The sequence below is a fragment of the Aegilops tauschii genome, chromosome 7 (genome assembly GCF_002575655.3).
Source record: "Aegilops tauschii subsp. strangulata cultivar AL8/78 chromosome 7, Aet v6.0, whole genome shotgun sequence".
NCBI lineage: Eukaryota > Viridiplantae > Streptophyta > Magnoliopsida > Poales > Poaceae > Aegilops > Aegilops tauschii.
In genome coordinates this window covers 322,727,988-322,740,411 of record NC_053041.3, presented here as the reverse complement: position 1 = coordinate 322,740,411, position 12,424 = coordinate 322,727,988, and the positions used below count along the sequence as shown (strand labels likewise).

Here is a 12,424-nt window from a genome sequence, read left to right as displayed (position 1 = left end):
CAAGGCCACAAGGAGGAAGAAGGAGTGCAACAAGAGCAACTCTGCACCTCCCATGCGACCCCGTGCCCACGGGCCTCGAAGACCCCGTGCGCACGGACTACTCAAAGAGCTGGCGCCGGAGCACCCCGTGCGCACGGGCTTGTACCGTGCCCACGGGACCCCCGTGCGCACGGGCCCAACTTACCCCGTGTGCACGGGCCCATCAGGATGGACGGCTGTGAGCTGCTGTTGGGCCTCCACCTCGTCCCCTCCTTCCACCTACCTATATATTCAGTACCTAGACCATATGTTAGGGACAGCAAAGTATTGGATAGATAAAGAGAGAGCTTTTCTCATCATCCTCCTCTTGGAGATCAAGGCCTCCTCTTGGAGAAGATCCTCTTGTGGATATCAAGGCCTCCTCTTGGAGAAGGATCCCCATCATAGGATCATCAAGACCTCTTTCCTCATAGGATTGGGATGAACTAGTTACCTCTTGTATCTTCTTGTGTTGGATTTGGACCTTTGTATCTCTCTTTGTGTAATTGGACCTAGCACATGTGTGATTGGATCAAGTCAATTTGAGTGTTCCTCTTGTTTTCCCCCTTTGTGTTCTTCTTGTTCTTGGGGATTACCCCTCCAATTCGTGAAAGATCTTCACTTAGGGTTCCACCCTACAACATCTTGGTATCTAGAGCCACGTTGATCATGAAATTGGAGCCCCCTCTTTGTTTTTCTAGCCTAATTTTGCTTGTTCTTGCCCAATTTCGAAAATTCCCCACCAAAAATAGCCCCAATTTTTTTTGTGATTTGTTGGTTTGATGAGGTTTTGTTGGATTTGATCCATGGATTTGCTTGATTTCAAGTGGATCTAGCTTTCCTCTACCTCCCCCTACCTTCCATCCTTCGATTTTGACCACAATTTCGAGATTACCCACGGATCCGGAGCAGTTCGTCCGCTCACAGAGCACCCCGTGCCCACGGGCCATCGGACCCCGTGCACACGGGCCAGACAGACGCCGTGCGCACGACCCCTTCAGTGCGCTTCGGCCGCTGTCACTTCGACCTCCCACCCTCCCATACCACCACCATACCCCCAACTAAACCCCAGCAACGAGATCCATCCATTTGGAGCCCAGATCGGGAAGAAATCCGCCAAACCCGCGTGTCCCAGGTGACCCCGTGCCCTCGGTGTGTGTACCGTGCGCACGGCACCCCATGCCCACGGGCCCTATACCCCGTGCGCACGGCCCCCCTACAGCAGCCGCGTGCACTTCACCGTTTCTGCCATAACTTCCACATCCGGAGTCCGATTTTCACGTTCTTTAGCTCGTTGAGTAGCTATTGACATTCCCCATCCATATAGATAGGCTCCAACACCATTTGACTTCATCAAAACTTTGATATTTTGGCATCCTTGCCTAGGCCTTCCACCATATCATCCGCAAACCCACCATAAACTCCCGCAACCTAACCCATTTTGCTCCATTAAGCATTTGTGGTTGTTTGAGTGGTGACTTGAGTCTCCTAAGGTGTTTCGGCTACTTAGGGATGGTTGCTTCTTCATCAACCACCACCACCACTTCCGCATTGCCATCCCCGCTACCGCCATTTGACATTTTCCTTTGGAGATTTTGCGTTTGCGGTTTTTACCGTTTCCTAAGGTGTTTCGGCTACTTAGGGACGGGTCTACATCATCTTGGTATCTACATCAAGAACACCGCCACTCATCATCGCCACGAGGTCGTCTTCGACATCGACCACTTCACCATTTTGACAACCTAACCGTAAGCAAGAACGGTAACCTCTATATCATCTTGGTATCGTGGTATCCCATCATTGTACATTCTTGCCATTACATTGTTAACCCCTTAGCCCATGTTTGCGTCACTTACCTACCGAGACTAGCCTTTGAGTATTGCCGGCAACGTTACTTGTGCACATTAGTGATCCACCCTTCCATTGCATACATACCATATCATATTGGTATCATCATATCATCTCTTGTGTCACAAGATTGTTCCCGCATATACACAATTGCTATCTTGGTTTGTGCATTTCGCATAGTGGCCATATCAAAAAAAAGAATAAGCTTTTAAGCAAAAGAAAAGAGAGCAAAGAGCTTGTAAGCAATCGCCATAGCATCCTACAACATCGCATAAGATTGCCATATCCGATCATCTTGGATCAAACAACGGGAACATCATACACATAGCATACTTGGGATAGAAAGCTCATACATTTTGCACCTTATAGGTTGTGCACAAGTGTCGTATCCGCCTATTGAGCAATCGTGCTAGCGTCTCTCTTGAGTTGTGCAACACGAGCGTTTTCCGTGGATTCCACATTTTGTGCTCATTCCTTGGTTGCACGACCCCATTTATCTATCCGTGTGCGTGTTTCCGTGTGCCACATATTGCTATTGGTATACTTGTTTCACTTGCGAATTTGTGAATCTTTTCCAACATTATTGACTCTTGCTAACATTTTGCATCAATTTTTTGTGCCACTATCCTCACCGAGCTCCACCATAAGCCTTATTTGTGTAGGTGTGAGAATTGACAAGATCCGGTACCAATTGTGATATTTCCTTGATACATTATTGAGTGATCATTGATCCATCTTCAACATTGGAAAAGGTACATTTGGTCTATTTCTTTCCTTTCTTCCACTCACATTTGCTCGAGTCTTGTGATGGATAGGCAAGGCATTTCATCTCCGGTCTTCCACGACAACGATGACGCAAACAACTACATCACCAAAATGTCCATCTTCGGACTACAACACGAAATGCAAGGCGCACAATCTACCTTGCGAGAGCGCCTCGACAACCTCGCCATCGACATACACCACTCTGAAGCAAGGTAAAGGGACTACATCGACACCAAGTTGGGCGAGCTAAAGGATCAACTACGAGATTTGGTGGCCGACTACAAGTCTTCTTCGCCTTCATCATCCTCAAGGCGGCGGTGAGCAAGTCGATCATCTTCGGAGCGCAAAAATGATGCAAGTGCAAGTCGTCCACGTCCACATCTCCACGGCGACTACCATCACGTTCGTGATCCACATCGTCATGAAGGGCAAGTCACCTCCAAGCAACATGTGCACGACGACGATGAACGACATCTACTACGAGCTCAAGTGCGACAACGACACCATCATGAAGATGCTCCACAAGCGCAAATGCACAAGTCCCAACAAGCTCTACTTCACGACAAGTCCAAGTTTCAAGAGCACAAGAGAAGACCGCGAGACGAGCACCACCAAGACGGAGCTACCACAACAACCACTTCGGCATCTTCGCCAAGTGCTATGAAGGCATCTTCGCCTTTGGACGTACGGCATCTTTGCCTACTTCCCGTGAGTTCGCCTACATCGACATCTTCTACAACAAGGCGACCACCTACGAGCGAGGGCGACACTTCCATCTTCGGAATCCCATCAAGGACGATGGCCGAGCATGGGAAATTCCCTTCGGTCATGGAGACGAGCTATGAGGTGCCACATCATATGGGCCTCCAACAACAAGACGGCGACAAGAAGGTTGAGCATGGGACTATCCCGTCAACCAAGGCGGCGATAGGAGTTGAGCATGGAGACATTTGCACCACCATCTCTCTGACATCAACATATGAAGAGATGCCTCAATTCCCATGTGAGGAGAGCCACCCCACCATGAGTGATATGAGTGACTCCACCATATGTGACATTAAGTGCATTTCCTATGAGCGGATGAGTGTGACCACCACTAGCCCCACACATGAGAGCATGCCACACATCCTATGTGAGGTTGAGAGCCATTTGAGTGACTCCACCAACCATACGAGTGAGAGCATCCAAGAGGGAGTGAGTGAGCCACAACACTTAGTGAGTGAGGTAGTTGACACAACATGTGAGGCCACTATGATTTCTAATGACTTAACCTCTACTCCTAGTGTGTTTTCTTCTTTGGTGCTAGGTCTCCTACATGACGACATGCCTATCCTCGATGAGTCCATACCTCCAATGGAGACGACGATGGCCATGGTGTACAACGATGCACCCCCCACATGGTTCCATCAAGATGAAGATGACAACGAGTGGATCTTGGACACCTCAACTACAACACATGAGCGATGCTCCAAAGGTAACATAGGTGATGGTGCTTCTCTTGTCCCACTAGTGGACTATCTTACCAATGATTGCTTGCATGATGTTGACACACATATTACCATGCTTCATGCTAGTGCGACTTCCTCATGTCACGACTTACCAATTTATGATAAATATGATGATGATCATGTTGAGTTGCCTAGTTGTGATGCTATGCTCCATCGGATATCATGTGAAAATTATAGGGCCAATTCCATTCTTGCCCCTAGTTGGTTCCCACCCCCGGGTTTTGCCCTTACTTTTCGGGCATGCTCAGTTTTGCCCTTAGTTTTTCCCCTCCGTCAGCTTGAATGCCCTTCTGTCACAGCTGCGCTTGGTCAGCACCGTTTGACCGTGACGGCTCGACGTTTTGGACACATTTGCCCTGGGTTTGATACCCCCTCCCTTTTAGTCGTCTTCTAGCTCCCGCTGCACAAGAAAACAGAGAAGCGGCTGGGAAGAGAGGTGTGACATCGCGGTGTGGGGAGAGGTGGGAAGGAACATGTCGACGTCGGCCATCTCGTCGAAGAACTCGTCGCCGGCAGCCGAACAGGTTTTATAGCTCATCTGCTCCCCTGCTTTTCTAGGGTTTGCTAGATTTGGGGGTTAATTTCTGGATCTTGGCCTGATTTAGGTGGATGGGGTAGGCAATGTTCAGCACAGCTCTGAGTTCTACTTGGCAGACTCGACGTACTGTGGCCTGGAGCCGCGCTCGAAGCATCATTGTCCGGGGCACCGGCTAATCCCGGCTCGTCGTGTCGCCTGGGGAGGCGCAAGCACTGGACGTCGTTTTTTGGGTTGCCCTCTGGATGTATGATTTCATTTGCATTGCATTTTCGTTTCCATTTTCTAATTTAACTTTCAAGGAAAATTTTAACCAAATTTATTGATTCAGTTGCCAGATGAATGTGAATGGGCAGTTTGGGTTGACCCGCCACCTCCAGAACGTGTTGGTCTTGCCTTTGAAGAATTGCACGGAGTGATCGAACATAGTTGGATCAAAAGTCACCACCTGGAGAAGAGAGCAATTGATCTTGCGAAGAAGAATCGTGCATTGAACAAGGAGTTGAAGAAAATGAAAGAAATGATGCGCATCGGGACAATGTTGTTTGCTAGCATTTTCATTTGTTTTCTAGCAATCTCAATGGCTGTCTGTGCACAGAATGCACATTAGTTTATGATCTATGTAGCTCAAATGCACTTGCTATGTTATGAAGCTGTAATGAACATATGAAGTTGTATGAACCTAACAGTTGTTATGTTATGTTATGAAGCTTTATGGACGCAACAATTTGCCAAATGCATGTATTGTGAAAAGAAAGATCAAACATGAATCTTGCCGGAACATAAGTAGCATTTGATATTCTTGAACAACCAAAAGAACATAGTTCACAACCAATCTTGCTGCAACTAGACATAGTTCACAAGCAGCATTTGATATTCTTCAACAACCAAAAGAACATAGTTCACAACCAATCTTGCTGCAACCAAAAGAACACATTACAACAAATCTAACAGTTTCAAACTTGCACAGCACATTAGTACTCATTTTCCAGATTTGGCCTTCTTGCTCCTTGTGTTGCTAGCTGGGATTGTCATCTCCCTAGCCCTGCTCCTAGTCAGTTTCACGGGGATTTGGGGAACAACTAGAGGGAGAACTTGCTCTTCACATGCAGCAACTCTTGCATCTACATTGCTGCCAGTAACTGAGCAAGGTTCTTCTTCTGGACTTGTAGAAGTGTTTAGCTTCCTCTTCTTGCTGATAGCCATTGGAGATGCTCCTCTCTCTGCTGCCTTCTTGTAGTTCTTCCTTGGTGTGCTAACAAATAGGGAAGAAATAGTTGGTTAGTAACAGTACAAGAGATATTTGCAGGTAAAAGCACATAAACCAACCCCAGCTCTCTTTAGACTCAGTCTCCAAAACACCATATGCAACTGGAAAAATCCAGTTATGTGCATCAATTGCACATGCAGCAACCAACTGACCTCTGAACCTACCATTTAGTGCAGTAGCATCAACAGCAAGGTAGGGCCTACAACCAGCTAAAAATCCCTGCCAGCAAGCTTTGAAACTGACAAAAACTCTCCTAAAACACTGCTTCTCATACCTCTTTCCTCTTAGCTGGAAAGGAACTGTGTGTGTGTCAATTTCTACTACACTACCTGGAGAAGCCCTCTCAACCTCAGCATTGAATGTGTACAAAAGCTAAAAACTATCCTCATATTTACCATACAAGTTGTCAATTGCCATTTGTTTACCATAAAACACTCTCATGTATGCAATTCTATACCATATTTTTTCTTCAAATTTGTTACCAACTCACCAGGACCAATGTTGGAGTTTTCTCTGACCCAATTTTGCACAGCATCAGCTATCCACCTCCTCTTGGCTGCTCTGAGCCTCTCACTTCTGTTCACACTTGGGCAGTGGTGCTCATAAGGATTTACTTTAATCTGTAAATTGAAACAAAGGTAAACGTTAAGGCAAACTGTGTGGCTCAATGAAACTGGATATGCAAACTAAATATGCAAAATACTATCAATGAGATTAGTTAGTTAGTACTGTTACTACCTGAAACAAAGTACTATTTCTCATTAAAGAGGCATGTAGCCTCCATCTACACCTTGGAAATGCACAATAAACAGTGAACCTTGATGGATCACTCTTCTCTATTTTGAACTCTACTTCATGCTGAATTGAGAATGTGGCAACTGCATTTCTGCAGTCAACAGCAGAAGGAAAAACAACTCCTTCAGCTAAACTAGGATTTTCCCTGTCATACATCATCTCAGGCCTGTCCTCATCATCATTCTCAAAATGTCCCATGTCAATGTTCTCTTGTTCCTCCTCTGAATCTGTATCTGAAAACTCACAAGGAATAAAATCCTCATCTATCTCTTCATTTGTCTTCTGCACAAGATCTGGAAACATCCTCTCATCCTCCTCATCTGAGCCTAGCACATCATCAGGCTCAGCCTCCTCAATCATAGGCTCTAAAGGAATTTCAGTGTCTTTGCAGCCAGGTTGCCTTGGTACATTTGCAGTAGGAGTTACAGGTGGATTGCAAGTACTACTAGGGGGTGCTGACCTGCTCCTAGAAGTACTTCCTGCTGTTGTAGTTGCTTTAGAGGCAGGGGCTTTGCTGCTGTAGTTGCTGCTTCTGCTCTACATCTCTAAATTACAGTAGTTTCAACATTTGCAGTTTTGGAATCAACATATGTAGCAAACATTACACCTAACTCATCATCACACTGTAGAGGATTCCAAGTTGCTTTCTCTACATCCCAGAATCTGAACCCAACTGCATCATGCATACCCCAAGGATATTTCCTATAGATTGCAGACCTAAAATCATTGAAAGAGCTTGTGCAGTCCACCAATAGAGGGAAACTGAAGCTTGCATCATGTCCCTTAGTACCACCCTTTGCTAAAAGAGTGGTCTCCATTCTAATTGTCAGAAAGAACGCACGCGATGGATCCATCCTACGATTGTGAACACAACCGAAGTCATGGACTGCACCTTTCTAATCATGGAAACAGATGAGTAAGTACTGGATCTGGAAACTTACCCTGCCGGGATCTCCTGCCTTGAATCTGTCGTGCAGCCACTCCTCATGGCATCGTCGCCGCCGCCACCACCGCCGCGCGAAGAGCGTGTGTCCACCATCACCGCCGCGCGATGTAGATCCGGCGAAGAGGACTTCACGACATCAAGGCCACGGTTTCTATGGGAGCCCGCGTCGCCGCCGAGTGCTAGGGTTTGGGTCGCCTTTGTCGTCGCCGATTTAGGGTTCGGGGCTGGGATAAGACAGAGGGAGGGGGAGGGGAAATGGCAACTACACTGTCTACTCTATGTGGACCCACCTGTAAGGAAGGCCCAGGGGCAACCGATGTCCAAAACGTCGAGCCGTCACGGTCAAACGGCGCTGACCAAGCGGAGCTGTGACAGAAGGGCATTCGAGCTGACGGAGGGGAAAAACTAAGGGCAAAACTGAGCATGCCCAAAAAGTAAGGGCAAAACCCGGGGGTGGGAACCAACTAGGGAGAAAGATGTAATTGTCCCAAAATTCTATTGGTCACGTCATGTTTGACAATCCATTGAACTTGTCATATGCTATGAGTGAGATCTCCCATATTACTTCATTTCAATCTCAACATAGTAACTATGCACGTCCCATTAAAATAAATCCAATTTGCACTTATGGCATAAATGACGAGATGATGGTCATTGGCTTTTGTTTCTCTTGCGATGATATTGCTATGCTTCCTTTGCAAAATTTGTGCAATTCATCTCATATGCCATGCCATGAAAATTATTGTGTATCGCCTGATTACATCCCTTGTGTGCACCACATGCATACCATTCCTCACAATGCTCTAGATATTGCGAGTGATGCATTACATACTTTGAGTCTCCATTATGCTATACATAACAACAAACCTCTCATGATGGATGACATGTTTCTATGTCATGCAACTCATCTATTTGAGCATTGGCTATTTGGTGCTAACCAACACAAGCACGTGCGCATCATGATGGATGATGTGTACATCTACCACGCACACACAATTTTCCCTTTGTTTTTGTTGTGTGTAGGTACTCACGTATACTCGACAACCTCTCAATCCCACGAGTTGACGAAACGAGCTCTTGAGAGCAATGACGATTTGGGATCCCATGGACTATCCTTCCCACCATTCCTTTTGCGCAAGGACTACGCGCATCTCTTTTACTTGTCTCTCACACGGCTATGGGCTATTTACCATTTGTCATCTTATGCTCATTTTCCCGTGTTCACTTTGCATGTTATGCTTGCTTCTATGCCTTTGCCATGCAATTGTGACCCTTGCTTGCATCTACCCATGCTTCATCATTATACTACTCCTATGTGTATTTGCATGCTTGGTGGAGATCCTTGTTGCTATTGCCATGTTTATCATGTGCCTCATGCTAGTGATGCTTGTTGTGTTGGGAGAGTCATGCTGCCCCATTACTATTTACATATGGCCTCTCGCCAATACATTGATGATATTTTGCTCATATCTTGCTTCCATACTTGTGATATGTCTTGTGCATTATTCATGACTACCATTTACACACATGACATGATTGCCATGACTCCTTCTAGTATGTTGCATCTTCACACTACTAGCTTGCTTGACTTGATTACTACGATTGCTTGCTTGGTTGCATCACCCATGTTCCTTTATTACTCGCTTTCTTGGGTTGATGACATATATGTTCACGCCTCTCACTTGATTTGTCTTGATCATTGTCTCTTGTCTCCATTAGTTGCACTTCTCATATGCCATTCTAGTGAGTGCACCCATGCTATGTTTATTGATCTTGGAGACTTGGACATATTACTTGTGAAGCATGTTTGTTTGGTTGAGTTTATTATAGTTGGTTGTACTCACATCATATGCCTCCATGACATGTCACCCTACCTTGCCCTTCCTTATTATACACATGATAAATTCACTTGTTGGGCATGTCCCTTCCCGAATGATAGGCTTTGTGTTCACGCTAACCTCATGGGTTTTTCCATGTGCTTGTCATGTTCTTTCATTTTGAAGGTCTTGCAAGGTGGTACCATCATGAGCTATCTTCATCATGGGAAGGCATACACGTTGCACGGCACCAACATCTTAGAGAACCTCACCGAGTGACAAGGCATCAATTCCTTTAGACCGTGTACATGGCGATACGGTTTACGATCCGAGGTCGGATCTCTCCCAAGGGGGAGGGGATTATGCGGAGCATCCCATGGTCATCTCCATGTACACCGTCATAGCAGCTCGAGTCCCAAGTGGACCTACCGGAATTAAGGTGAACCCGCTCTTCTTTGAGAATATCATGAATATCCATTGGACTTGCTTGCTACCTCACCAAAGTGCTCTATGTGTCCTTAGATACGAAGACCGACGACCACAAGCTGGTGAGGAACACCCCAAAGGAGTAGGAGAAGGACCCCAAGGCCACAAGGAGGAAGAAGGAGTGCAACAAGATCAACTCTGCACCTCCCATGCGACCCCGTGCCCACGGACTACTCAGAGAGCTGGCGCCGGAGCACCCCGTGCGCACGGGCTTGTACCGTGCCCACGGGACCCCCGTGCGCACGGGCCCAACTTACCCCGCGCGCACGGGCCCATCAGGATGGACGGCTGTGAGCTGCTGTTGGGCCTCCACCTCGTCCCCTCCTTCCACCTACCTATATATTCAGTACCTAGACCATATGTTAGGGACAGCAAAGTATTGGATAGACAAAGAGAGAGCTTTGCTCATCATCCTCCTCTTGGAGATCAAGGCCTCCGCTTGGAGAAGATCCTCTTGTGGATATCAAGGCCTCCTCTTGGAGAAGGATCCCCATCATAGGATCATCAAGACCTCTTTCCTCATAGGATTGGGATGAACTAGTTACCTCTTGTATCTTCTTGTGTTGGATTTGGACCTTTGTATCTCTCTTTGTGTAATTGGACCTAGCACATGTGTGATTGGATCAAGTCAATTTGAGTGTTCCTCTTGTTTTCCCCCTTTGTGTTCTTCTTGTTCTTGGGGATTACCCCTCCAATTCGTGAAAGATCTTCACTTAGGGTTCCACCCTACAATAGACGGGATCACCAAAACCTTCGCATGTCACCTAGATCCGGCGATGCCGATATTATGCAATGGGCAAAGAATCTAGGAAATGTCCCGGATCATCAACTCCAAGCTGAGTTCTATCACATCCAGCATGAACTTGCTCAAATCATCATGAAGGAGGTCCTCAAAAAAACAGGGATGTTCTACGAAGAAGGGCAAATGTTGCGGGAAGACGTCTGAACACGCGTAGCCACTCAGCGTCTCGACCTGAAGCCTTTCACTTTGCTCGGGGTCTTCCTCCCTAATTGGATGGTCGGCACGACATGTTGGAGTGATTGACGATGACAATGTGTCCGTTTAGTCACTACTTTCTCTATGACGAAACATTGAATTTATGCACGACAAAACTTTGTGATGTAACTAAACCATCCTCCTCAACTAGCGTAGATCACTCTAGTTAGGGCAATTTGGGTATGATGAACTTTTTTATTCATGTTTACGATATGTTGCTTCTATTTTTGCTAGCTCTGTCTCTTTCTGTTGCTCAACTATATATTATGTTGCATATTATTGAATCATGTGACGATGCAGGTACATAGATCATCAATGGCGAAGAAGTGCTACGCCGTGTACGTAGGGAAGGTTCCAGGAGTATACGACGAGTGGCCTGGGTGTCAGGCCCAGGTGTACCGGTATCCGAGCGAAAACCAGAGAGGGTTCGATAGCAAAGATGAAGCAGAAAATGGTTAGTTTAGGTTCAGCTAGTGCGAGAGAGGGATCCGAACCAGCGCCTCAATAAGTACTACATTATGTATGATGGGACATGTCAGTTAACTTGTATCGCTATATCGTGATTATGATGTGACGACATGATTTATGTTGGATGATATGATGAGACTATTATGTGTATGATATGATGAGCATATTGCATGTTTATGATATGATTAGAATACTGTATAAAACATTTACAAAAACATCGCAAATACGTATCAAAAAATGTGAAAATATAGTAGTAGCGCTCTTTAGCAAGAAGCAGCAGCGTTGGACAGGAAAACGCTACTGCTAAGCCACTTAGCAGTAGCGCTGGTCCGGACAGCGCTACGGCTAACTAGGTATAGCAATAACGCGGGACAAACAACACTACTGCTACAAGTTAGCTGTAGCGCCTTACTAGCAGCACCGCGCTATTGCTAGGCATTTGACCCGCGCTACTGCTAGGCTTTTCCCTGGTAGTGAAGATTAACATCAACAAGCACCCCATGATATTCAACACTAGAGATCTTGTGTGGCTACACCTTCGCAAGGACCACTTCCCCAACGAACGCAGGTCCAAACTCCTGCCTTAAGCCGACACACTAGTACAGCGAGGTGCTATACAAACGGTTTTTAACCCCTTTCCGCGACGACATTTGGAACCGTCACCAAGTGAGTGTGGGTGATAGGGGGTCCTTCCCACACAACCCAGAAACCGTCGGGGATATGCCCTCCTGGCACACACACTCGGCAAAATGAGGTCGTGTGCGACCAGCGAGCGCTCAAATACGAAAATACGTATAATAGAGCTAAAAAATACAATTATACACGCGAAATTGTTTCCGGTCGCAAGTACATCCCACAAAGTCAGTCCCCGCTAAACGTTTATGTTTGTATGTACATCCCACACAGTCGCTCCAAGGAAACGTTTCCGTTCACAGGTACATCACACACAATTTTCCCCATTAAATCGTTTG

At 46.3% G+C, this 12,424-nt stretch overlaps 1 protein-coding gene across 1 annotated transcript; it reads left to right on the top strand.

Annotated features, from left to right (window-relative positions):
- Nucleotides 1-337: 337 nt before the first annotated feature.
- On the top strand, nt 338-5,385 carry LOC141026535 (uncharacterized). The gene is made up of 2 exons (XM_073503251.1): nt 338-4,921; nt 5,006-5,385. The coding sequence occupies exon 1, from the start codon at nt 3,163-3,165 to the stop codon at nt 4,531-4,533; it is 1,371 nt and encodes a 456-aa protein (XP_073359352.1). The 5' UTR covers nt 338-3,162; the 3' UTR covers nt 4,534-4,921; nt 5,006-5,385.
- Nucleotides 5,386-12,424: the final 7,039 nt, after the last annotated feature.